General features: G+C 38.5%; 3 protein-coding genes and 1 long non-coding RNA gene across 5 annotated transcripts; 2 read left to right on the forward strand and 2 right to left on the reverse strand.

Moving 5' to 3' along the window:
• The first annotated feature begins 481 nt into the window (after window positions 1–481).
• LOC149654000 (uncharacterized) lies at window positions 482–1,171 on the forward strand. Of its 2 annotated transcripts, none has more exons than XR_016370470.1 (2): window positions 482–595; window positions 687–1,171. It is a non-coding gene; the product is annotated as an uncharacterized LOC149654000 (long non-coding RNA). The 2 variants fall into 2 exon arrangements; XR_016370471.1 differs by having other exon boundaries at window positions 693–1,171.
• Window positions 1,142–2,390, reverse strand: LOC149654001 (uncharacterized). Its single transcript, XM_089845373.1, has 4 exons — window positions 1,884–2,390; window positions 1,713–1,826; window positions 1,336–1,656; window positions 1,142–1,282 (listed from the first exon to the last, which is right to left on the reverse strand). The coding sequence occupies exons 1-4, from the start codon at window positions 2,076–2,078 to the stop codon at window positions 1,166–1,168; spliced, it is 747 nt and encodes a 248-aa protein (XP_089701499.1). The 5' UTR covers window positions 2,079–2,390; the 3' UTR covers window positions 1,142–1,165.
• Window positions 2,391–2,783: 393 nt separating this feature from the next.
• LOC149654002 (uncharacterized) lies at window positions 2,784–27,708 on the forward strand. The gene is made up of 12 exons (XM_089845349.1): window positions 2,784–2,906; window positions 3,014–3,050; window positions 3,371–3,453; window positions 4,073–4,205; window positions 7,820–7,933; window positions 8,093–8,434; window positions 9,718–9,891; window positions 22,131–22,241; window positions 23,328–23,429; window positions 23,501–23,663; window positions 23,755–23,934; window positions 24,218–27,708. Exons 1-12 carry the CDS (start codon window positions 2,872–2,874, stop codon window positions 27,538–27,540), a joined length of 4,797 nt encoding a protein of 1,598 aa, XP_089701475.1. The 5' UTR covers window positions 2,784–2,871; the 3' UTR covers window positions 27,541–27,708.
• Window positions 10,910–16,874, reverse strand: LOC149654003 (uncharacterized). The gene is made up of 2 exons (XM_089845354.1): window positions 16,319–16,874; window positions 10,910–15,607 (listed from the first exon to the last, which is right to left on the reverse strand). Exon 2 carries the CDS (start codon window positions 15,455–15,457, stop codon window positions 12,506–12,508), a length of 2,952 nt encoding a protein of 983 aa, XP_089701480.1. The 5' UTR covers window positions 15,458–15,607; window positions 16,319–16,874; the 3' UTR covers window positions 10,910–12,505.

Below are 27,708 nucleotides of genomic sequence, written 5' to 3' on the forward strand. Positions count from 1 at the left end.
GATATCTAGTTTATTAGGGAGAAGGTATAAATTCGCCACATTTCTAGCTGTATATCCAGTCCAAACGTAGGTCCGGAGTTAATCCCGCCTCTAAATTACAACTAGCATTTCATTGGTTCTTGAAAACTCACGTCAACGCGACACGAATGACGAAAATTACGTATTTTGTATTTTCCGACTGAGGAGACGCGAAATAGCCCGGTCTCCTTTTACGTCCCCCCTTGTATTTTGAAAGGGGGACTGGGACAATGGCTCGCGAATACTTAGGCATCTTATACCTTCTCCCTAATAAGCTAGATATCACTTCTTGGCACAATATAGACCTTTTTGAGGTTAAAAAAATGTGTAGGCAACCCTCGGTATCGGGGCATACAAAGGGGTTGATACATTGACGTCTCTGCGCACTTTCGTACTTCATAAAGAGTATAGCGCAGGCGCCAAATGCGAGATACAAGACAAAGTTTTCCCCTCTTAGTTACATCGAAATGGTTTCTTGTAGTTGGCCATTTGGGGAGGAGCTAAAAGGAGCCCGGTATTAGCGGGTAGAAGAGTAATTCCACGACATTTCTACGAGCTCTTTTTCTTGGTAAATAGAGTAAGTTAAACCCTTCCTTTCTATCTAGCATGCAGCCATTGTACTTTAAGAAATGAAGATAAAAGACTAATTGATCCCCCTTCGCTTTGAGGAGCAGGTCGGATGACTTTGGCTCTAAATCTCGAGGGGCTTTTTCACGCTCCGTGGGTCTAGCCCTCATCATACCCCCAAAACCCCCCTTTATAGCCCTTTAGTCCGATTGATCTGGCTAAGAGAAAAGAATTAAAAGGGCTTAATCAACTTAGAGAATCTCCAATACCAACGTGACGCCTGAATCGAACCAAGGCCCAACTGTTGTTGGATATAGAAAACGTAACTAGACTATATTGGACAACTGAGGCATGCACGTCTCCATTTTTAATTAAACTAAGCCTTATTTAATTATATTACGCCAATGAGATAGCTACGTCATAAAACGAAATGAACTTGTTTTAAAACTAACGGTATTGTAGTACACACACAAAAAAAAAAGAAAACAAACTCATTTTAGATTAATCTTTACATTAAAATTTTATTTAAACCAAAATTATTGTTAAAATAGACCACATGTTTATATTAAAAACTGGGCAGTCAGTATATTATGTGTCTCATTGATGTATGTAAAGCGTTGGCGATGGATATGTTAGTTATTTTGTAAGGGAAAGTCCATCCGGCTTGATTGGACCTCCATCTAATATTGGTGCACACCTATAGACATAACAAAATCATTATACAAATATTTTTAATATCTATACTCGTACTTCTACTAAATTTCCGTCAGCTGCCATTTTGAATTTCTTGTAACGGAAGGCGATTGGAGTCTTTTTACGCAAAGCGACGTCAGTCAACATTGTAAACTCGCAGCTTACTTTGAAGTACAAGTTTGACGCGTAGATAACCTCTGTCACCACGTAGATATACTTGACGCGACGTAGCGACGGATGCTTACGGTCAACCACGATCGTTGAACTTTCCAAGGAGTCATCTTTCACTTGGACGTAACTTGCGCCATTTATTTGAATCTCGTATTCGTTGTTAGGTTGAGATGGAACGATAAGGTCTTGGTGGTAACGCGGCATTAACTAAATGAGGAATTTATTATTTCCAACAGTTGGGGATTATTTTGATTGTAACCTACATCTCTGCTGTAGAATGTTCTACCAGGCTTTGTTATAATTTCATTCCAGTTAATTCTTTTAACCACTAAGTCCTTAAGGTTTCCGATGTACTCGAACACTGGTTTGCGAAGAAACTAAGGAGAATAGTGTTAGTGTCAGGAGAAACACGTCACGCGTCAAGGAATACTTACCCTTTTGCATTTCTTGAAGACACAAAGAACGTTGCATTTGGTAGCCAAATCCAGTTTGGGTACAGGTATTAAACCTGGCCCTATGAAACGTTTAATTACTTGACCTCGAACGTGATTCCATTGTTCATCGGGGTCAAGTTCTTCCAAACCCCGATCGCACCGGGACATTCTGAGAGTTGCTAACAGACGCGACATTATGTAGAGAAAATTTGAAGTTGCGACTGGGTTTAGTGCTTATATAAGGCGGTTTAATTTTTTTTTAAGAGTTCAAAGTTCTTTGACGAAAAAAAACGAGGGTCTAATTATTGTTTTTAAATTTTTCGAAAAACCCGCCATACTAACAATATTGATTTTAGCCTGTGCGAACAGAGACATCTAGGCTAAGTTAATATTCTATTGATTATTCCGTTTTTAGGTAGCATCTAGTTTTGTTAGTAAATGTAATTAGTAATTTTACATCACTTTTAAAGCTTTGACTCGTTAGAAAAATATTAATTGTAGAGTTAAATTTTATTTTCAAACATTTACTTTTGAAGTAAAACATTTGTTGGAAATATCTTGAAATGCGATTAGTTTAACTTAATCATAAAAATTAATAGAAATTAGGCTTATTTTCAACGTACTAACCAATAATTAAAGTTAAAAGTGTTTCTAAACAGTTGAGGGCACATAATTTCGCCTAAAATATACCCGAAACCGGTTATGTAAACACTTTTAATTAATGTTTTACGCAAATTAATGATTAAAATAAACAAATTATAGGTCATATATGATTTTTTACACTTATTAAACACTGTAACGGTTTTTAATTTTTAAAATTTGAAAATAATTAAGTATTTATGACGTCACTATAAATCTGGCAAACTACCCCGACGAGTGGCGCCCTCTACTCCTAGTACCTCCGTAGGCTAGCGTCACCTAGCCGCGGCAAAATCAAGAAGTGTATTTTTCCGCCAAAGACACCCGTGTTATCGCATTAGTAGCTAAAATGGCGGAGAAGTACCAACTCGGAGACCCTGTGTGGTAAGAAAATTTAACATTACGCCCTAGTTATTATATTTAAATACGCAAATTTTGTACGAAAAGTTAGATTAACGTTTAGGCTTAACGTTTTTCGTCTTTTTTTCCAGGGCAAAGATGAAAGGATTTTCTCCATGGCCAGCTAAAGTAAGTCTACAAAGGGGGTGCCGAAAATTTTTCGAACGCGTCTGCTGTCTTTGGTTTCTAGCTTGAAGCTAAGCCTAACGTAAAACGTTGGGAAAGGCGGGATATGCCCAGTTTCTTATGTCTATTCAAAAACACTGCCGATTTTACTCTATCTAACTTGAGTGGCAAAAAGGGGGGTTGGAATTTAAGCGGGAAACCTTAGCCTTTTCCAAACGTTTGGCGCGCGTTTTTATTCATTGAAAATGAACTTCGCGAAAATTAATTATACCTTGTTTGCTCCTATTAATTAATGTTTTTGTTTCTTTTATTTTACTCTGTAGATTGTGGAACCAACTAAAGAAGTTAAAAGACCATCAGTAAAGAAGGCCATGCATTGCGTCTTCTTTTTTGGAACTGATAACTAGTAAGTAGTGTTTTTATTGTGTATTTTTTGAAATAAATTATTGCAAAACATTGATTGTAAACATATTTATGTTTAAATAATTAATGTAAAGTATGGTCAACTGAATGATACAAGACATGAGGGGTCAATACTCCCTTGTGTTGTGTTTAATTACATAATTTCACCAAAATTTAAATACAAAATTAATTTAACTTTAATTGGTATTATACCAATATTGATAAAACATCTTTTAAGGGCAGTTTGCATTGCAAACTATAGAAACCTGGGTCAGATTACATAATACAAGTATCCATTACAAACTGCACTTTAATTGGAGCATACATAGTTAACATTAAAGGGGGGTTTTGTCCTTCCACCAGTGTTGCCAGACCATGTATGAGGCAAGAGAGTAAGAGACTACTTTGAACCAGTACTTGACTTATTTGCCTTACCAAGGGTCTGACAACACTGCTCTGAAGTTAATGCTAAGAGAAAGGGGGAGGAATCTTCTCTAACCCCTTAAGTGAAAACTGTAGTTAATTAACATTTTAATTAATAATAAAATCCAATTAAGTGTTGAGAAAGACATTAAAGGCTAAGTTAACTAAATCATTAATTAATATATTTTTTATACTAACAGTGCCTGGGTTATGGAAGATCTTATTTACCCTTATGAGGAATACAAAGACCAATTCATGAAGTCCAATAAAAAATCTGGGTCCTTTAAAGAAGCTGTCGAAGCAATTATTGACTATATTGAAGGAGGACAAAAGGTCAGTTATTTAAATTCATTTCAAATCAATCTTTACACCCGGTGACTGCACCATTTGCCTATTTGCACATTAAATTTAAGGTGCTTTGGTTTTGGTTTGCTTACCATGGTTTAAATATCACAATGATATGTTGCTTCTTGCTTGCACCCTATTGCGTCATATTTACTCCCAAAATGACCCCAACAATATTTGAAATAACTTTTCCCCTGTTAAATATAACAGCCATAATATAAAGAATCTTCAAGATAAGACTTTTATAGTAACTTAGCACCTTGGGGTGAAAAAAAACATAAATATTATTCCCCTCAATTATTTTATTATAGTAACTTAGCACCTTGGGGTGAAAAAAAAAACATAAATATTATTCCCCTCAATTATTTTATTATAGTAACTTAGCACCTTGGTGCTAAGAGAAAGACCATAAATAAATATTTTAGTGTCATTTGAGTGAGAAGAGTTTTTATTCCCCTCAATTATCTTGTATTATAGTAACTTAGCACCTTGGGGTGAAAAAAAACATAAATATTCCCCTCAATTATCTTCGTATTATAGTAACTTAGCACCTTGGGGTGAAAAAAAACATAAATATTCCCCTCAATTATTTTATTATAGTAACTTAGCAAGAGAAAGACCATAAATAGACATTAATAGTGTCAAAGGAGTGTGAAGAGATTTTTATTCCCCTAAATTATCTTCTCGGTTTTAATTTCTTTCTGGTCATATGACCAAGGTGCCAAGAGAGTACAATTTATTTTCCTTATCAATGAAAGGGTTGTCCCAACTCTGATTTTATTATTATTTTTTTCCCTAACTACTGATGAGGTAGTTTGATTTGAGAGCAATTAGTTTGATTTAATTAAAACCGATTATATATAAATTTTTGTTATATAATATGATGGAGGTCGGGAGGGTGTTTGATCAGAAGTTCAATTGCCATTTTGCTTTCAAGCAATGTGGAATTATAGAACCATAAACTGCGTGAAAACAGGGTTCATACACAACCTGCGTGAAAACAGGGTTCATACACAACCTGGAAAATAAATTGTAGATTAAAAATTTAGGGAAAACTCTGGGGAATTTATCATTTTTGGGGAAAACTCAGGGGAATTCATAATTTTTATAAAAATTCCGGGAAATTGGTAAAAATTGTGAGACTTGAGTAAATTTACCCTGAAGTGGATGGTCCAACTAAAACTTACCACTCCCATAGTTATTGCTCCAAAAACGTACTACCGAAGTTACTAGGTGACCTTGCACCTGGAAATGCATAGTTTTCATATGGGGGGAAAAGCCTTGAAATGTCAGAGAAATCGGTTTACCATAAGTTGTATGAACCCTGATCAATGACCAACCATATACATCTTGTGGCTATCATATTTTGTTGTTCACAAAAAGTACACCATTGATGAATTTCATTGGTTTCCCTATAAGTTTCATAACATGGAAAGTGATAGAAATGCGTAGTTACTAGTTTGGCTTGCAATGTACGATTCAAATACATAGTTTTCAGGCTAGGAGAAGTCATACCATTTACACAAAGAGGCTAGGCTACTTGGAGGACAAATTTGTATGCGTTTTTGTTATCCAAATAGCATGGAATCCATGTGTAAATGGTATAAATCCTCCTAGTCCAAAAACTATGTTACTTTGTCAACATGAATTTAAAAGTTATTGCCAATGTGTTTGAATTTTCCCTTAACACTGATTTGTATAAATTACAAAATGCACCATTTTACGCTTCGAATCAGTGAGCACTTATGAGAAGGAGCTCGGAGAGACCGAATAGAGTAGTGTCGGTAGAGAGGGGAGTAGATGGTGTATCCCTCCCTCTAGGCGCGCTTTTGTAAGAGGGGATACTGTACGCGCCTGGTAGGGGGGATGACACTGAGCTAAGAGATAGAAGGGTATGACGTTTGCATACGTAGAACTGACATTACTCTATTCTCCGTCAGCCCACCCCCCTTCAAAACCAGAGTTTTTGGCACATGCGCAATCAGCGCAATAGAGAGAGAAAAAATCCGAGAAGTTAGTTTACGGCCAGTATTCTTAACGGCCGATCACATGACGTCTGGCTCCTCGGCTGTGCGCCGATGTAGATGCGCGTGATCCGTATTCTTAACGGATCACGTGACGTCTGGTTCCTCGGCTGTGCGCTGAGGTAGATGCGCGTAATCCGTATTCTTAACGGATCACGTGACGTCTGGTTCCTCTGCTGTGCGCCGAGTTAGGTGCGCGTGAGATAGACATCGGACTGTGCCGTTTTAGTTACTTACCCCTTCAATATTTGACTCTCCTTCTTATACGTGCTCACTGTTCAAATCATCACTGTTGCTTTCTTGTTCATTTTCTCACTGAGTATTTAACACCAAAGGCTATTTACTTACTTGTACACGCAATTAATATTTTTTACTATGCCCTACAAGCTTTATATTTTTCTTCCATAAACTTCTACCTTTATAAAATAAAATAAACCAAAAATGAAATTGATTCTCTGAGCCATTGGGAACATTGTTTTATATTCCCATTGAATTTCACTCGTGTGTTTTCTTTGACTTCGGAAGCGAAAACTAAGATACAAGGTTTTAAAGGATTATGTTCATAAATAAAAAGGCCTGTAGTTAGCATATTAAAAAATATTCTTATGTATATTGCCCTTATATCCGCGTTGAGTTGTGGGCAAGTGTATATAATTATATAGGATATATTTAAAAAATTAAATAAGATGTTAGTATAATTAAAGTTAATTTAATAGAAAAAGTCAATTCTTGCGAATATTGCGAGTTTTAGTTAAAATTAAAATAGTTACAAAGTGTAGTTAAAAGTTATATTTTGACAATTTAAATTAGTTACAAAGTGAGATGTAGAAATTGTTTGCGACCCCATGATGTCCACCATTATTAGTCTATACTTTGTCTTTGACCATCTGAATGGACTTATAGTGATGGCTACCATGTTGGGTCGCGTTTAAAACAATTTGGGGAGTGTGGTTAATTTAAATTAGTTAATGTGGTTAGCAGAGGGGTTGAGCGATCCTTTAACACCTTGTCTGTGTCCTGGCAGGCCAAAAGCGGGGAATTGCCTTCGATAGAAGAAGAGTTGGCTTCAATGTTTCCCATCGGCTCAGAGAAGCGACGCAGTAAAAAACAAAACACTACCGCCACTACCACTACTACTACTACTACTACTACTACTACTACTACTACTACTACTACCACTTCTTCCACAACCACATTCACCCAAAAAGTTGAAAGAGAAAAATCTGAAAATTCTCGATTATCACAAACCTCCCTTTCATCTCGGAAGGTAAGGAATAGACCCTTGTTGTTCAAAACAGAAGACATTGCGAAAATTACGTGTAAACCCCAACCCCCTGGCAATAGATTCACAAACACAACTAACTCTAATAACAGGCTGCGACTGAAAGCTATAACACATTTTATCACGCACCCAATTCCAAATACATTTTTTTTTTTCGTTTAAATATAAACTAACCAAGCGTACGTACGTACACTCCGACTTGTTCTAACTGAATTTGTCTTTGTTTTTTATCCTTTCATTAACTATCACCATCCTCTTGCGTTACGTGTACTGTACATTGCGTTGACCATAAACAGCCGGACTCGCCCCTCCCACAACAAAATTCGCCCGAACCACCCCCAAGTGACGAAAACTCGTTTACGACAGAATCTGTTAAACCCGATCGAAAGAAAATAACTAAACCTAAAAAAGTAAGTCTCATTTGCGTCCTTTTGTCCCATGTGTGTGTCTGTGTAACTTTGAGATTTTTGAGCGCTCCAACTCAAGATGGTGGGTGGACTTAGAACCAGTACCATTGATTCATCTTGTTGGGATTTTATTTATTGCAAAACTAATTATTGCTTTTGTAGGCACCAAACAAAAGAACAATGTCCGATAGCAGTAGTACGAGTTCCATGCCAGGAACGAAGAAGCAAAGGATGGAAAAACATAATGAGAAGGGTGTTAATTCTATCGGGTCACCTGATGATGGTACAGACGGGGCAGTTGGTTCCCAATCTCCGGATCATGGAGCTACCGGTGATGCTACAGTTGATGGTGCCGCGGCTTCTCCTTCTTCATCTCACAATTCAGTGTCAGTTACCAGACGGTCCGCGTCACCCTCAGGAGTGCCGGGACATTACAATTCTTCAAACTCGCCTAATAAGTCATCCAGTGGATTATTATCAAGACCAACATACGTCACTAGACCTGTAATTTTTTTTATCTTGTTTTATTTAATGTTTTTGGGATCAATAGGTCAAATATAGCAGACGTAAGGGAATATGGGTGAAGTGAATTCGAGGTACTTATTCTTTAGGCTAGTCCTTAGGGTCATGGTGTAACCAGTGTCTTTTGAGACAAGGGCTTCTCAAAGAGGTCAACAAAAGTGGAACTGTGTGAAGTGATTTTTACTTACTTATTCTTTAGGCTTGTCCTTAAGGTCACAGTGTGACCAGTGTCTTTTGAGACAAGGGCTTCTTAGGTCAAGGTTCAACTAAATTATATTTGGGTGAAGTGAATTCGAAGTACTTATTCTTTAGGCTTGTCCTTAAGGTCATAGTCTTGACCAGTGTCTTTTGAGACAAAGGCTTCTTAGGTCAAGGTTCAACTAATGTTGAGCTTTTTGTGGGATTGGTCTTAGCTTTGGATCAACCTTGTTATTCTTTAGGCTTGTCCTTAAGGTCACAGGGTAACCAGTATCCTTTGAGACAAGGGCTTCTTAAAGAGGTCAACAAAAGGGGAACTGGGTGAAGTGATTTTGACTTACTTATTCTTTAGGCTTGTCCTTAAGGTTATAGTGTGACCAGTGTCTTTTGAGACAAGGGCTTCTTAGAGAGGTCAACAAAAGGGGAACTGGGTGAAGTGATTTTGATTTACTTATTCTTTGGGCTTGTCCTTAAGGTCACAGGGTAACCAGTGTCTTTTGAGACAAGGGCTTCTTAGGTCAAGGTTCAACTAATGTTGAGCTTTTTGTGGGATTGGTCTTAGCTTTGGATCAACCTTGTTATTCTTTAGGCTTGTCCTTGAGGTCACAGGGTAACCAGTGTCTTTTGAGACAAGGGCTTCTTAGGTCAAGGTTCAACTAATGTTGAGCTTTTTGTGGGATTGGTCTTAGCTTTGGATCAACCTTGTTATTCTTTAGGCTTGTCCTTGAGGTCACAGGGTAACCAGTGTCTTTTGAGACAAGGGCTTCTTAGGTCAAGGTTCAAGTAATGTTAAGGTTTTTGTGGGATTGGTCTTAGCTTTGGATCAACCTTGTTATTCTTTAGGCTTGTCCTTGAGGTCACAGGGTAACCAGTGTCTTTTGAGACAAGGGCTTCTTAGGTCAAGGTTCAAGTAATGTTAAGGTTTTTGTGGGAATTAGTCAGGCTAGACATTAAGGGCGGGGCCTGAGCACGGTTCAAATGATAGAGGGCTAATTGATTATTCAATTTTAATTATATTAATGGTTCTTATCTCGTTAATGATAATATATTTTCACATCTCTCCAAAGGTCACGCCAGTTTTGGACGTTGAAAGGGTGTCGGATGTTTTGAAGCAAAAGAAAGTGGTCGCCTCTGAATTGAAATTTGGATTCTTGGGGCTCGGAATTATGGGTCAAGGAATCGTCAAAAATCTTCTCAACTCGGGTCACCAGGTCATTGTTTGGAACAGAACACCATCAAAGGTCAGACAAAAGTTTTTTTTGCTTTTACTTTTTTATGGATGGTGAAAGGTCAAAGGGGTTTGAAATAAAATATAGGAAGTGGAGAAACTTCATTCACCACTTCAGTTTCTCATATAAACTTCAAAAGGGGTCGCATTTTAAATTGGGGTTGTCGGGGTCAAAGGTCATTTAATGGTGTAATCGCGGTGTATAACTGTGGAGGGAAGATATAAATGAGAGTGAAAGGGTTTTGATTTCATTTTGCAATGGTGTGGGTTGAAATGTAAGGACCACAGACTTACATATCGGGGTCAAAGGTCATTTAATGGCGTAATCGCGTTGTGTAACTGTGGAGGGAAAATAGAAAGGAGAGTGAAAGGGTTTTGATTTCATTTTGCAATGGTGTGGGTTGAAATGTAAGGACCACGGGCTTGCATATCGGGGTCAAAGGTCATTTAATGGCGTAATCGCGTTGTGTAACTGTGGAGGGAAAATAGAAAGGAGAGTGAAAGGGTTTTGATTTCATTTTGCAATGGTGTGGGTCGAAATGTAAGGACCACGGGCTTGCATATCGGGGTCAAAGGTCATTTAATGGCGTAATCTCGTGTAGCTGTGGAGGGAAAATAGAAAGGAGAGTGAAAGGGTTTTGATTTCATTTTGCAATGGTGTGGGTCGAAATGTAAGGACCACAGGCCTACATATCGGGTCAAAGGTCATTTAATGGCGTAGTCTCGTTGTATAACTGTGGAGGGAAAATAGAAAGGAGAGTGAAAGGGTTTTGATTTCATTTTGCAATGGTGTGGGTTGAAATGTAAGGACCACAGGCTTGTCACGTGACACAATGGTTTCTGACGTGTGGGTTGAAATTGAAATGTAAGCGCGGTGCTCCATGGTATAACTGAACATAATTTAGGGTGAATCCACTGAGATTCGTGTGAAACGACCTTGTCCTAGAATTTAGGGGGTTACAATCAAGGTCGTACCATTGAACAATGGTTATAGAACTTCATTTGTGTAATCCAAAAAAATTTAACACAGATTTATTTTTTGTAATTTGCAATTCCTTTATTAACCTAAAATACATTCATATTGCATACATAAAATGGACCGGAAAAAAAACAAAAAAAAATATTTAAATCTTCATTTAAAAAAAAAACAATGAAAGAGTCACGTATTCCAGTCAAAAATACATACACCACGCGATTTTTTTTTTCAATCATTATCGTTACATCCCTCATTCAATCGGGAAAATTGAGGACACGAGTTTAAAATTATTTCATTCAAAGAATACGAAGACAGTCTTTGTTAATAATGTTAAAAGGAAACGTCAAATTTTAACCAAATACTTTTTTAGTTTAGAAAGAGGGGGATTTACTCGGAAAGCCACAATTTGCGGACTAGTTCATTAAACTAATTAGATTTTATTTTTAAGTAGTTGGTCTAATACGAAAGCAGGGTTCATACAAACCTGGAAAACAGGGAAAACCTGGAATAATCAGGGAAATAAATAGTTGACAAAAACCTCAGGGAAATTCATATTTTTTAGTAAAATTCAGGGAAATTTGCGTCAAATAGGGGCCGAGTAATTAAGCAAAATGTTCATAAACATCCCCTCATTAGGATTAACATTACACCCAACTTTGTAGGCTCATAACTCTTTTTATATTAGAGATAGGGGGATGTCCTTTGAGTATGTTATAGTCCTATTCCCCCCCCCCTCTTTCGTTAACATTTTGCTCCATATGATACTACATATACGGGGGAAAACCTGGAAAATTCAGGGAAGTATATTTGGGGGAAAACCTCATGGAAATCTCAGGGAAATTTGTTTTCCAAAAGTTGTATGAACCCTGGAAAGGCAATATAATTAATATTGATTGGTGCACGTGTATTTGTTAATTGCCTTTCTATTAATTGTACCAGCGCAAATTTAATTATTTTTTCGGGGTTATGATTTCCAAAAATTCCTTTAACTGCCAGCAGTTAACAGAATTAATTTTAGCATTATCCTTTTTTATCACATTGATTTTAATTTTTTCTTTTGCAATATGTGGCTTCTTTTCATTGTTTTTTGCTCCGTGTAAAATTTAGATTTATAAGTTTTCTTTATAGAAAAATATTTAAATACTTGGGGGTGGGAGTGAGTGGGAGTACATTTCGTAGCTTTTTTAATAAATTTTTATTAATTAATAACAGCCGATTAACGTTTAAATTAATAATGCAGCCACATTTAAATCTTTAAAAGAAATATGGGTTTTATTTATTTATTTATTTTTTAATTTATCCAACTTCTTAATCACTCGCAAAAAATTCCAAAGCACTCCGACAACATTCAAAATCATTTCTTTTTAAATTAAATTAAATTAATTTAATTTAATTTCATTTCATTTAGGGGAAACGGAACGGGGATAAAGTTAATTTTAATTAATTTTTATTTCATTTTTTTTTAAACACGAGTAACGGGCTTGATTCATTATCATTAACTATATCACATTTAGAGACATTTAAAAATTCTCAGTGAGTTTTTTTAATTTTTAAAGTCATCTAACGCTAAGAAAAATCGTGCTGATTTCTTTTTAATTACTACTAAATGAAAAAAGAGAAAGTATTAATTTATAATAGTAATAATATTGGTTTAAACCACAGTTTCGCTGGCTTCATTCGACGACGTGTCTAATTTTAAACTAGTATCGGTTAGGGTGACGCATTGTATATCAGTGGGTTCTATCGTGATAGCGTCTAAGATTTCTTGGGTATCATTAACATCGCAAGAACTAGTATCATCGCTGCTGCTATTATTATCAATGCTAGATTTGTGAACGATAATGACTGGAGTTAGGTAAAGGTCGGAGGTTGAGACACCAACGTCCCGTTTTGTCGGTTTCTCGTGTAAGGGCGCGTTAAGGGGAGGCAAGATGATACTTTTATCATCCATGTCGTCCCATGATAAGCAGTAATGGTCCTTGTCAAATGGACCCATCGATATTTGGGAGGTGGAATCTTCCGGCGTGTAGTAAGCTGAGATTTGGCTCTCGGAATCTAATATTTCGCGCAATAAAGGTTGGCCCGAAGAAGATGAGCAAGGAAATGATATGGCGCCGTGATGACCCGTTCGGTCGCGGCTGGATTTTAACGGTATGGCTCTTGGTTTGGCGTCCAAATCTACGCCGACCAGTAATTCTAGTGGAGGGAAAACCGCGTCAACGTTGAGTATCTCCGGTTCGAAGATTATGGAATCCGTTCTGGCGCAGGTTGTTTTGCAACTTTCCAAATTCAGAGTTTCGAGGATTTTGTTAAGGTGTTGCTGTTGCAGTTTGTAGTTCTCGCGTAGTTTAATGAATTGGTGCGCGCTGTACTTTCGAACTCTAGTGCGTTGAAATACGTAGTTTTCTCTCAAGCGATCAATTTGGGAAGTGCTGTAGTCACGGACGATTTGGACTTTCATGTAATAGTTATCCCTGATTCTATCGATTTGCAACGTTCCATAGTCCCTAATGTCTCTCAGTTTTTCGACTTGGAAGGAGTAACTCTCTCGCAGTTTCTCCATTTGTTGCATACAGTTGTCCTTTATTTTTTGTACCTGAGACGTGTAGTTATCTCTGAGCCAGTCCAGTTGTTGGCTTTTGTAGCTTTCCATCGATTCCATAATCTTCTTTATTTGTTTTGCTCTGGGGGACATTGAACAGCATGGGCAGGTCCAACCGCAGGCGTCCATGATCATGTCAATCATTACTCCGATCAATGTTAAAAGCAAGAAGGCGAAACTCGTAGCCAAACCCACGAGTATGCTCATGATTTGAATGTGAAATCTGTAATTGGCGTCGATTTTAAGCTGTACAATGGCGGTGGCGTTGCTAAGAGCATTGGAGACGGTGCAATAATATAAACCGCTGTCTGATCTTTTCACGTTGTGCACTTGAAGACTTCCGTTTTTTAAAAGAGAGAACCGTGCCAGTTGATTTTCGTCTAGAGGTTCTTGGCCGTCGCGGTGAGCTAGAAGGTGGTTATCGGAACCGTTTATGAAGGACTCCATGTTTGGAGGGTCAGTTTGATTTTGGAGATGCTTAGACCAGTGGAACATAATATTTCCCGGCGTGACCCAGGTGAGAGTTGGCTCCGGGAAGCCGTGCGTTTCGCAAGTTAAAGTGGCGGATGAACCTAATTTGAAAGCCGTTGGCGGAGTGTGCCTGGTTATATTCGCGTTAAGGCACACCATATGATGGTCTAGCGCGTCCAATATAGGAGTTCCCAGGAGGTTTTGAGGAGTTTGGCATATTGTGTCCAGGGGGGCTGACATGTGACTAAGGTGATGATCGCCCAACCACATGAGTAACCAGTAAAGTTTACAGTCGCAATGCCAGGGATTTCCTTTCAGAATGATGGAGACTCCTCGACCTAGAGGGTCGAAGGTTCCTCTTGGCAAGGATGTTAACTTGTTGTTTTGTAAGTTAAGGATTTTGAGGCTACTCAAGTGTAGGAAGGCGTTAGGATAGACGCGGTTCAAATTAGAATCCACCAGGTTCAATTGTTTCAACCCGGTTAACCCTCTCAAACTGTCGCCGGTTAGGCGTTCCATTTTGTACATATTGTACATGTACAGTTCTTGTACATTGCTGGAAGACGAAAACAGGCCATCGAAGACCCTCAACGGGTTGTTGCTAAGATCTACGTTCTTTAGCTTTTCCATCGGCTTGAAAGTCCCTTCTTGAAGGATGGTGAAATTGTTGCTGTTCAAATCCAGCGTGGTGACTTGGCTCAATCCTTTGAAGCTGAGGTATCCGATGGTGGTGACGTTGTTGGCACTGATATCTAAGAAATCCAACCCACTCAAGGAAAAGAAGACGGTGTTGCTGATCCTGGTGATCTTGTTGTTGGATAGCTTAAGGACCTTCAAGCGTTGCAAGTTCTCGAACCATTCGTGTTCGATGGTACTCAAACGATTTCCGGACAAGTCCAGAACTTCCAAAGACCATAAGCCCAGGAAGGCTTCTCGGTCAATGCCGGCCACGTTATTGGCTGACAGATCAAGAGTTTGAAGGTCCTTGAGACCGCTGAAACGGCTGTTCGAGATATGCGTGAAAACGTTTCGAGTTAAGTTTAAGTTTTCCAAGAATGAAAGTCTACGGAATATTTCGACGGGCGTATTGGAATTTAGACTATTGCCACTGAGATCCAAGTCTCTTAAAGCGGTTAGATCGTCGAAAACGTTCTCTTCCAGTTTGTACAAATTATTGTTGGCCAATGTCAAGCTCTCTAACGTTTCGAGATCTTTCATCTCTTCGTGACTGACGCTGACTAGGAGATTGGAGTTCAGGATTAGTTTTAAAGTTGTTTTAGGAATGTTGCTGGGTACGGCGCCGAGACCTTGATTTTGACAATCGACCGTAATCTTTTCACCTCTCGATAATGTCAAAGAGCATCCGCACTTTTCCGGACAAGATTCTATCACTCTGGGAAGACTTTTTTGCCTCGAAGGCTCGGCGCGACCACTGACTACCGCGCGCGAGTTAACGAATAACAACGCTAGTGTAGCCACAAACAGGCACTGACGGATTAGGCTAAGTTGAGACATGCTTATTATTAACATTTATATCACTTCGAGAGTTTTTATGTAAGGTTTGAAAAGGTTAAAGTTCAACTAGGAATGACTTGGACGAAGTTTTATCGTTTCGCGGACTTCAACTGAAGTGTTATGTCTCAGCTTGGGATTAGACCCTTCTTCTTGCCTCTTTTTCGACTGAAAATAAGAAATAAACTTAAATAGAAATTTACATATACGGAAAAACCAATGTCTAAAAATTTTAAAAATATTATACCACTACACTTTTCACTCAATGTTTTATAATCATCCTTTCATAGATGGGGAAAAACTTTGCAAAAAGTTGTTTTGCCTCTTTTAAAACTCAATTTAACTTAAGAAACTTGCTTTAAACTGTTTACGAACGTATAAATTTGTCCTTGGCAAAATATTTTCATTTAAAACTCATCTATAATACGCCGTACATTTACAAAAAAATGTTTACATTTAATGTGACTTAAATGTTATAGTTGAATTAGAGCATTATCGCGATGTTTAAAAAACAATGCGTAGTGCGAATGTTATGAAAAGCTACTAGAACGTCTAGAAGGAATACACGTGATAAGGGTTGTTGGAATGTTGCCAAAAATAGCCTGGAATCTACAAAGACACTATTGATTGAAATCTTCCACGCTTACATCTCTTTGTTCATAGAGAAAGCCTGTGTTAGATGCAACGGCTTCTTTCAGTTCGCGTAAATCTTACGTAACTAGATCTCTAATTTTTAAATCGTTCAAAAGGCGTTAGGGTTGATGGTGTAGTATTTATTTCTAACCGACAAATTGACGCGTCAAATTTTCCAATTTAAAATTTTTGAATATCTATAGCTAACGGCTAAAGTAGAGACAAAGTGGTATGCCTTTTACTTACCCGATCGAGCAATTGCCAAACTTGAATCCCGAGCCAGCTTTTACACTGTTTACGGAGGAAATTAGACTTTGATGTTGTAGTAAAGAAACTCTACCGTAGAAGTGATCGCGTTTAATTTTAAAATTGGCCAACATTTCCATAAAACCAAACGCCAAAGGCCTAAAAATCCACCCGTTTTAATGGGAGCTTTTTTTGCTACACATTTTGAATTTGAACAGTACAGTTTTTTTTTCTTACGGGGGACCCCGCGACTGTTTCTTTAAAAAATATTGATTACATCAAAAACATTTCCATGATGAAACTGTCCCACAATTGTTAGATTTTTACTATAAAAACCATAAGGTATGTTTTTAAGTAAGTAATTTTCTCCCCCCAAATAAAAAATACGCAACTATTCGCGCTAACTCCAAGCCCGACCGAGGGACAACCGACAAACGCGGCGGTTCTTTGGACTCACGATTTTCTGTTGAATCCTTCTCCTAGTCTCCTTTGCCGTTTTAGCAACGCACGCTCTAGCGAATCCCTGTACTCTGGTTTATTCCCCTCTCTAGAATCCCCCCCATCCAATCAACGAACATCTATGTTACCCTATGGACTAGTCCCATTTTAATCTTATAAGGGGTGGCCGCGTTCGAGAGGCTCCTCGAAAAACGTACCCTTAGAAAATCGAGCTAGTTTTCCTATTCCTTTCGACTTTTGAGCTCTCTTTATCTCTTTCTTGTGCAAATGCGTGTTTGAAACTATGAAAGATATTTTTATCAGACATAAATTTCTCGTCAGATATCCTCTCTCTATTCCCCCCTATCAATTTTTGCGTATGAAAAAGATTCCCCCCCTTCTGTCTGTCTGTCTGTTTCTATCGGTTACTCCTTCCATATGAAGTGTTTAAAGGGTGAAGGTTAAGATTTAGATTCGGTCCGATTATGAAGGGTTGTAACGGAGGGAGAGACTAAAATATCCCCTTGTATAGGGAAGAATTACGTTGCTATGGCAACCATCTTATCCAATACGCGATGGAATTCCTATTTTCTTCGTTTCCGGACTTGTATATGTATATATACACCTGGGTTGTTTTTTGCCTATTTCTAATTATTGTAGCCTGTTTTTCTGGGAAATAATTTTTATGTAGAACCAAGAAGTGATATCTAGTTTATTAGGGAGAAGGTTTAAATTGGCCACATTTCCAGCTTTATCTCCAGTCCAAACGTATAGTAGGTCCGGAGTTAATCCCCACCTCTAAATTACAACCAGCATCTCATTGGTTCTTGAAAACTAACGTCAGCGCGACGCGAATGACGAAGATTACTTGTATTTTCCGACTGAGGAGAGGCGAAATAGCCCGGTCTCCTTTTACGTCCCCCCTTGTATTTTGAAAGGGGGATTAGGACTATGGCGCGCGAATATTAGGCATCTTATACCTTCTCCCTAATAAACTAGATATCACTTCTTGGTAGAACTGTAGAGAGTAATCTCCATTTCGGCAGCAGACCTTTAAAAATACGTGGGTCTTAATAGGGTTTTTGTATTTAAAAACAGTGGAAAAATTAAGGCGGAATTGGAACGCACACCCTAGTTTTGTACGCTCTACTGAACTTTCTTTTAGTATCCGTTTGTTGTAAATTTATACCATGATGGAAATCAAATTAATACGCCCAAAAACATTCGGTGTACCTAATGTACGTACCCGCACACCTAAGATTAACTTCAACTTAGTTGTATGGGGGTGGACCCTTCGCTATTGTGTTTTGAAATTTGATTTATTGTTTAAAGAATAGAAAACGAAACTAAGATTAAGTGTAAGGGAAGCTTTTATGTTCTTTTTATATATGCAAATGTTTCCTCATTATAAAGAGCTCGCGTTACCTGTATTGTTATCAGTTATAACTCATCTTATTTCCTCATCACTAATGACCTTTTCAATGACGATGCAATAAATTACACCTGTGTACTGGGGCCCTATTTTCCGTTAAAATTAACAGAAAGCGCGGGAAACTACGTGTTTATCTGAACGTGTCTTTGCTTTGACCTTTTTCTAGATTTCTAGAAGAGTTACTCTAGATCTTTCTTGGCTAGCTTTTAACCTTTCTAGATTTCTAGAAGAGTTACTCTAGATCTTTCTTGGCTAGCTTTTAACCCTTCTAGATTTATATACCATCCAGAAGGTTTAAATAATGATTCGGTCATTAGCCCGTTTCTAAGTACAGGCTTTGTTTCACGTAAGCCTTTCTCGCTTCGGTGCTTAACGATCTTATTGGATAACCTTTGTTTCTCAGTCCCTGACTCCCTGTATGGTTTTTATTGCAATATGGTGTATTGTATCTGGTATCAATTTAAGTAGATATGTCTTGATGTGTGTAATAATTTCGGTATGGTTATATAGGGTAGTAGGGCCGAAGTATCACTGCTATTTTGAGTCGAAAATGTAGGTAATTTCTATGACATTTTTCCATAAGGAGTACTTACTTACAACGATTGGAGTGTGTTTTATGGATGACCCCTTAAGTAAATTACCATTGTCTTCAAGTTTTTTATGTTAATTTTAAGGGGTCGTCCGTAAAATACACTATAGGGAAACAGTAAAAAGGTTGGACTTAAAAAAGGCTCTTCCCTTTTATATCTACATGGTGGGGGACTTAAATATTAAGTGGAAGGGCTAGTTGGGGAGTAAAGCTGATTGGGCAAGCATGGGTATGAAGTTAGGTAGGAGGGGTTTCCCCCTGTGTCGCCTTTGGGGGAAAATGTCATGGAGAATTTTGGACTCAAAGTGGTTCGCGAATCCCACTGTCCTATAATTACCCTTTAAGCTAGATTCCCACTCGACGGAAAACACGACGGAAACCCGGCAGAAAGGGGTTCGACTGAAAAATCTTTACGCCGAGCCCGACGGAATTTCCGTTCGGTCGGGCGTAAGTTGTGTTCTATTTTTTCGGTCGTGTTCGGCGTTACGCCGGAGTCTCAGCCAATGAAATTATCCCACTGACAAAGTCATAAATTTCAAGAGCGCACGCACACGCGAGATCGATTGATAGCCGCCATTTTTTTGTGGTTGACCAAGGCTTATCGGAAACATACCACCATGAAAGAAAAATTAAACTTACGAAAGTAAAAAGAGATAAGATGTTAATAAGGAAGACTTTACTGAGGAGGTTAGAAAATGTCCCTTATTTTACGATCTAAGCGACAAGGGGAGAAAGATAATTCAGAGTGTGAAATAGATGTTGTGGAAACAACTCAAATCTGTCACGTGACCCAAAAATATCTACCGCCAAACTGAAAATTCAGTCGTAGTGTGAACGGTCTACCGCCGGACGCCGGCGTAAGTTAAAATTTCTACCGTTGGCTGTGTGATTTCCGCCGGGTTTATTCGGTCGAGTGGGAATCTAGCTTTATAGAACACCCGCCGCGTAGTCGAGACGAGAGTTACGATGTTTTTTCTTCCTTACATGGATTTTATCTTTGTATTTATACAAAGTTGTTTCTGCGTGATGTAAACTCGCCTAGCTCCCACGGGCGTCTCGGTGTTCCCATGAAAAGAAAAACTTTCACTCCGCATTTTTCCCGAAATAGACGAGAGGGTACCGTATGGGCCTCTTCCGTTCCTCTGTATTGAAGTAAAATTGTAACTGTGAAGACAAAGTTGGTAAATCTTTAGTGAAAATGGTTTACTTCAAACTATAGGCCTAGAAACGTGTTTTAAGTGAATTTAATTTGTCAATCCCGTAAACTTAACGCTGATTATTTTTAGAAGTAGTAATTCGCTGATTAGTCTGGAATTTTATCTTCGTGAGACTATCACTTTATTATGCGCATCGCGTCGTCTGTTTTTAAATGGAATTTTTGGCAAGATCTGCCTGCTGAACTTAATTACGGCTCCGAGCTCTATTACCTAAGACGTTAATTTTTATTTTTTATTTCATTTCGTGTTTTAAAATAACCTAACATTCATTATGGAGTTGAAAATATGCCCATATGTACTTTTTCCAAAATATTTAAAAAGAACCGCATTTTCCCCAGTTGGCCTCGTAGTCCCTATTGTTGCTTTTTGTTTGAATTATATGTATTTGTAACACCAGAAGTATATTATACTTCTCTTCGAGAGAGAAGTGTACCCTTAAAGCGGGCGTGGTAATTCTAACATGATTATTTCCAACATCATTTTACATTTGGAGTTCTCAGGGTTACTAAATCGAATCACATACGCTATAAATAGTTTCCTCATCATTACTCTATTAACTGATTAACTATTTGCCAAGGCGCATGCATGCGCTTGTGCGTTTTTGTCAAACCGTTCCCACGTCAAGACAATCAAGGTTTGTGGGTTCATTGCTGGGGATTTAGTACCAAACAGTTATAGAATTCACCCCCACGGTGCGAGGCCCATCTGAAGTTTGATGAGCATTAGAGAAAACCATAAATGTGAGACTGGGAAGAATCGTGTATTAATTAAAGAGGGTACGGAGTTTCATCCTTCTTCTAGGATCCCCTTCTGGTAACACACAAATAAATGTTTGTGAAGTTTCCAAGAATAATCTAGGAACATTGTCTACATTTTCAACTCATATTATACTGTACATTTGATTGATTGTTAATCAACACAAAACCCCAAAACCTCTTTAATTAACCTAGGAAGCTGCAATGAAGTTCTGGTTCAAACTGAACTGAATTGAATTACTTTAATACTAATAGGCTATTTAGAAAAAAATAGTTAAAATAAATGTGGGACCACAGGAGTTTCCCAAAGTTAGGTTTTGTTTACAAAATTTTCGTTGGACTGATACGTTATTGATCCAAGTCCCTGACTGTTTACTCTAGTTCCAACTTGAGGCAAACGCTCTCGCTCCCGCTCTGTTTTATCAACAAATAACCTTGACTTGGTTTTCACTCAATTTTTCCCATACGCATTAGGCAAACATTATGAAAACAAGTTTCATCATTAATATTATATTATATTTTTATTGTATTGTGTAAACGGTCAGTGAAAATATAACAACCACCAGACATTAAATATTCGTATTATGATATAATCGTCAGGTCGCTTTATTGTAATTAACTTTTATGTGGATTTGTTTTTAGAAAACTGTCTCTTTTTTAAAATATCTCGGGGATTCCGAGCCAGCGGTCTTATGTTTTTGAACCTGTTCTATATTATCCTTTAATGTCAATTTATTCAAAGGTTCTATAGTATCCTATATTTTTGAACCTGTCCTATATTATCATTTATTTTCAATTTATTCAAAGGTTCTATAGTATCCTATATTTTTGAACCTGTCCTATATTATCATTTATTTTCAATTTATTGAAAGGTTCTATAGTATCCTATATTTTTGAACCTGTCCTATATTATCCTTTAATGTCAATTTATTGAAAGGTTCTATAGTATCCTATATTTTTGATTTAGTCGAAGTTTTCGTGTAATTTGGCATCAAATTGATCAAAATTTAGCTCTGATCGAGATCACGTTTAACTAGACATCGAAATTTCGGAGTTTGTTCTGGATTTTTATGTAAATTATATTTTAATTGAGTTCCTCTGAATTTTCAGAGTAAAATAAAAAATTGTTATTTTTTAGATTTGTCAACATATTTTAAGCCAAAATTGTATTATATATGACCATTTTTATTGCCATATTATTGCCATATTATCCTATAAAACGGCATTTTTTTCTCCTATAAAATCCTGAGAAAAACCCCAAACTTTCCCATAAGAAATTTTAATTTTTATTGGGCTCTCTGATAAGTGATAACTGGATACTTATTCTTGAATTTAGCTTGAAATTGACATTTTTTTCCACTCAAAACTTTATTTTCAACAGTGTCGCGAATTCGTGAAAGCGGGAGCTACCAAAGGTCAAACACCAGCCGATGTGGTTCAAGCTGCCGACATTACCTTCTGTTGCGTCGCTGATCCTCAAGCTGCCAAAGAGGTAATTTCCCCGTTACTACTTGTTATTATACGGGATTTGGAGGTATTTGAGTGGGTTGATGGAAATGGGCTTGAAGCGTGTCTGATTATTCAACGGGGCCATACCGCTGTTATCGGGTTTGACATCGTATGTGGTGGTATGACAAAGCACCGGTCGGTACTAGAGATGCCGAAACGTGATAAGCTTTTGTGATATTGTAGATAAACTTGCTTCGTGTTGGTCCTAATTTTGTCACCATGATCGCAAATTGGCAGGTTTCTCTTGAATTTGTCACAGAATTTTTTTTAATCTGTATTATCTGTTCTAAAATTTGACACAATGTTGGTTCCCCGATCAGTTTAAGTTTGTCCCATAACAGGGGTCGATCTAAGAAGAAACCAGCCCAAAAAATATTCGATTTTATCCACCATAAAAAAACCACTTAATAAAACCAAGAAGCGATATCTAGTTTATTAGGGAGAAGGTATGAATTCGCCACATTTCCAGCTTTATCTCCAGTCCAAACGTAGGTCCGGAGTTAATCCCCGCCTCTAAATTACAACCAGTATATCACTGGTTCTTGAAAAGTCACGTCAGCGCGACGCGAATGACGAAAATTACGTATTTTCTGACTGAGGAGAGGCGAAATAGCCCGGCCTCCTTTTACGCCCCCCCCCTCTTGTATTTGAAAGGGGACTGGGACTATGGCATCTTATACCTTTAAACTAGATATCGCTTCTTGATAAAACCCTTCACTAAAATATTCCATTTCGATCAATTTGAATGGTAGAATAATTTTATTTTAAAGATTGTTTAATATAGGCATATTTACTGTTTTAACTTCAGAAGTATTATTTAATAATAATATTTATTATTCTTCATGAAACATTTTAAGACATCTTTTTTACTAAGCAGTGACTTTTGAATAACAATTTCTACATTACACATAACTGCTAAATATATTTAAAAAAAAAACCAATAAAACCTGGATGTTTTCGAACTCTGTCCCATAATCTCCCCTATAACATCGATCGCCCTTAATATTGTAACCCTGATCAGTTTCCAATATCACTCCTTGATCAATCATGTTCAAACTTCCTTATATAGATGGTGTTTGGCAATTGTGGGGTATTGGCCGAAATAGGTAACAACAAGGGATACGTTGAAATGACGTCTATTGACCCTGAGACATCGGCAGACATTGCTGAAGTACGTTACGATCTTTACGATGTTTTTTGAAGTGCTTAGTGTTTTCGTACAAACTAACCCATATCCCTTAGGCTATCATAGCTAGAAACGGACGATATCTAGAAGCACCTGTTTCGGGTTCGAAGAAACCCGCCGAAGACGGTATGTTGATCATATTGGCCGCTGGAGACAGGTCACTTTTTACCGAATGTACCACGTGTTTTCAAGCAATGGGCAAACACGCTTTCTATCTCGGTAAGTCCAACGAAAATAGACTTACCTATCCACGCTTTTATTTCAATCTTTCGATTGTTAACTGTATGATGGTTACCAAAAATACTCACAGGGGATGTTGGAAATGGTTCCAAGATGAATTTAATCTTAAATATGCTATTGGGCACCACATTGGCTTCACTAGCCGAAGCCATGGCATTGGCTGATAGGGCGGGTCTATCTCAACGGGATTTGGTGGAGATTTTGGAGTTAGGGGACATGAATTGTCCAGCGATCGTTGACAAAGGACAAGGTGAATTTTATTTTCAATTATCTTTCTATATAGTATATACCAAGTTAGTTTTTGGACCACTTCTTTTGGACCCCCTTTTAAACCTACTTTTATATAAGTATTAATTGGGTGCAGTTTTTTAAAAATATCAAAATGAACGCGATACTTTAAATTAACATTGCGCGCATTATAAACAACAACAAAGTCCCAACTGCTGAATTATGGGAAAAACAAAATCATTTGGCTGTACTTTTTTTTTCTCTCTCTCTCTCTCTCTCTTGCATGTACGTATCCAAATTGTAAGATTTGCCAAAAGTGGCTCAGACTACGTTCGCATCGGATTATTTCCAACGTTCATTGGCCAGTGCCGCGGGTCTGTCTCTTGGACATATTTCCCAAAAATATCAAGTCACAATAACTGTCAGGGAAAGAGAACAATCTGGTGCGATCGAGTTGGGTCCTAGTTGCAGCAGTGCCAAAGTTTCTAATAAACAACCGAGTGACGCTTCTAACAAAGAAGGAGGCGTCTCTAAGACAATCGAAGACGCTTCTCGTCGATCCAAAAGAATTTATAATAGACGTTCCAAAAAGAATAATTCTAAAACTGTTCTTAATAATTTAATGGCTTCCATTGATGAAGTTGCTAAGGGAAATGTTACTGATGTGACGTCCGAATCAGTTGATGGTAATGTTTTTCAAAAGAAGGTCAATGTCAATGTCGATAATTTGTCCGTCACTATAGAACTTGTCGCGAGAGATTACAATTCGGTTGAGACAACGGTGACTAAAAAGTATGAAGCTAAAAATAAGGTTACTACTCATGACTTGGTAACTGAAACGTTAGATTTTGTTGTTGGACAATACGCTAATGATACGCTAGAACCCGTGGTATCAGTTCCGGAAGTCGCGGCTAGTACCACTAAAAAGAAAAGGTCAAAATCTAAGGATAAGGTCAAAGATAAAGTTGTCGCGAACTTACCGCAAGTTGCCCAAGTCGAAGAACTCCAACCACAGTTGGTTGACATTATATCTGAACCAAGTACATCTTCGACAAAACGAAAATCAAAGTCTAAAAGCAATGAGAAAGCCATTAAGGTTAAAGAAGTAGTTCATCACCAAACGTTGGCTGATAGAACGCAGGCCATATTAACTGACCAATCATTATCGAGTGAAGGTAGTCCCGATCTAGCAACCGGTGTTGTTGTTAGACGCAAGAATGTTATGACGCACGCGCCAGTTTTAAATATTAATAGCGCCAGGAACGCGAACAATCAAGTACGAACCATCCTGGTTCGACAATCTTTTAACAAACCGAGTCAAAAACCAACCACCAAGTTGGACGATGTAATGTCGCGAATTGAAGGACACTTGACGCGTAGAAGGTTACGTGAGGAATTAGCCAAACCAAGTATTTTAGTTAGACTCCGCGAGCAACCGACACCTGCCGAGAGAGAATTAATGAAGCGTCGGGAACCAATTGCGAAACCTCGGGCCCGATTTCACCCTAATAATAGTCGAGATGTTGTTGGGACTTGGAACTCTCGCCCTACTGAAGGCGGAGAGACCCTAACAACAAATGGACCTAGTTCTAGTACGATAAAAGATCGCGTCGACAAACCTGGATCTTTGAGTTCAAAAGGTGGTTCCAGTGGCCAAGCTGTTGCTCAGACCACAAAGGCACCTAGTTCTAGTACGATAGAAGATCGCGTGGACAAACCTGGACCTTTGAGTTCAAAAGGTGGTTCCAGTGGTCAAGCTGATGCTCAGACCGCAAAGGGACCTAATTCTAGTAATGTTCCAATTCGCGTCGACAAACCTGGACCTTTGAGTTCAAAAGGTGGTTCCAGTGGTCAAGCTGTTGCTCAGACCGCAAAGGGACCTAGTTCTAGTACGATGAAAGATCGCGTGGACAAACCTGGACCTTTGAGTTCAGAAGGTGGTTCCAGTGGTCAAGCTGTTGCTCAGACCGCAAAGGGACCTAGTTCTAGTACGATAAAAGATCGCGTCGACAAACCTGGACCTTTGAGCTCAAAACGTGGTTCCAGTGGTCAAGCTGTTGCTCAGACCACAGTTGGTCCTAGTTCTAGTACGATAAAAAATCGCGTCGACAAACCTGGACCTTTGAGTTCAAAACGTGGTGCCAGTGGTCAAGCTGTTGCTCAGACCCCAAGCACACCGAAGAATACTAATTTAACGTGCACGATTAAAACGCCTACCATCCTTCGTATCGTTAACTCTAACCACCTTAGCCAAGCTGACCCAGTTAGTCCCGTCTATCGTCCGGGAATTGATACGCCTCTAAGTCCACCGCTTGAGTCTGATTTCTTGCCCAACTGTCCCCGATCTGAACCCGCTCGAACTAAGATTAATGTAGTAAACCCTCTTCCACGTCAAGTAGTTACCACAAACGCTGTCAGTCTTGAGGAAAGTCAAATTAGCCCTCCAATGTGTCCCACTCAATTACAAATTGATCCAGTTCAGGGTGATCACACCCTGGTTAGCTTCCAAGGTCAAATTCGACCCACATTGAGCCCAGTTAGGTTCAGCGCGCAAAGTACACCCGTTAGAGGGTACGCTCTGATGCCCGCGTCTACCATTACAAGACTTCAAGGTCAAATTCCCGCGCATTCAAATCCCTTTCTTCCCACGCCAATTCCCGTTCTTTCCACGCCAATTCCCGCAATTTCGGGTCCCCCAGTTCTTCAGACCCCAATTCCCGTATTAACACCCGACACGTTTCAAAGTGAAAGCATCTTAGGAGCTCGGATACCCGCTTTAACTCCTAACAGACCGCCCGAAATGACTACGGTCACTTTTAACACACCCATAAGACTTCAAGGTAGATTTTCCGTACCCCAAGCGCAAGGTCAGATCTCAGAATTAACTACCGCGAGCCAAACTAGCCCCTCGAAGAGACCAGTCCACCTTCAAGGTCATATAAACTCTACCTCACCAACGCAGTCCGACGTCACAGAGACACTTAAGCCACCAATCCGAACGTACACGCGTGTGCCTAGAGCAAAGGCTAACCTGGAGGTTTTTTCGCCTACTTTAACTAACAATCTAACTATTACTGCTAGTCAAAGCAATGATACCCATGTTCCCGCACCAATGGGGCCTCAGGGAACCGTTACAGTGACGAAGGTTAACCCGCCTATTGTCTTCGTTAAAAGCCCTAGTCCCAAAGAGTCCAACGACTTGGACGAAGCCATGTCCGATGGTTCTTCTTCGGACAGCGATATTGAAATTGTGGCCGAGTATAATAGTTCCTATTACGATGGTTGGGAAGTTGGTCATCTGCAAATTAAATCGAACGTCGTTGACTTCGTTGATCTGGCCTCTGATAGCGACGAGGACAATTGCCAGCCATCAACCTCCGCTGGTGGTGCCGAGAATTTGGTAATTACCGAAACCTTTTCGTTGAATGACAAGGTCGTTGAAGGTCAAGAAGACTTGATAATGAACGAAAATGACGCTGAAGTCAAGACACCGCCTAGCATTTCGGATTTGTATTATCGTACTGATAAAAAATTAGGTGGAGTTCGAATGCCAATAACGGATTATTTGAAACTTGTGGGGTTTGAAATGAAGAAAGTTCAAATCAATTTGGGAGCGACAAAGAAATAACTTAATTTAGGTTTAATTTAGCGTTAACTTGGTATAATGCTTTAATATTACATTTTCATTTTATTTTCTTGAAGTCAATTCCAAACCTTTGATGAATTATTTGTAAAATTGAAAAATGTTCAATTTCTTCTCTTTTTAATAAAGGTTACAATTTTTTTTTTTGAGAAA

Source organism: Phalangium opilio, unplaced genomic scaffold (genome assembly GCF_054372755.1).
Source record: "Phalangium opilio isolate 3A_F unplaced genomic scaffold, DU_Popi_V2 ptg000079l_1, whole genome shotgun sequence".
NCBI classification, from domain to species: Eukaryota; Metazoa; Arthropoda; class Arachnida; order Opiliones; family Phalangiidae; genus Phalangium; species Phalangium opilio.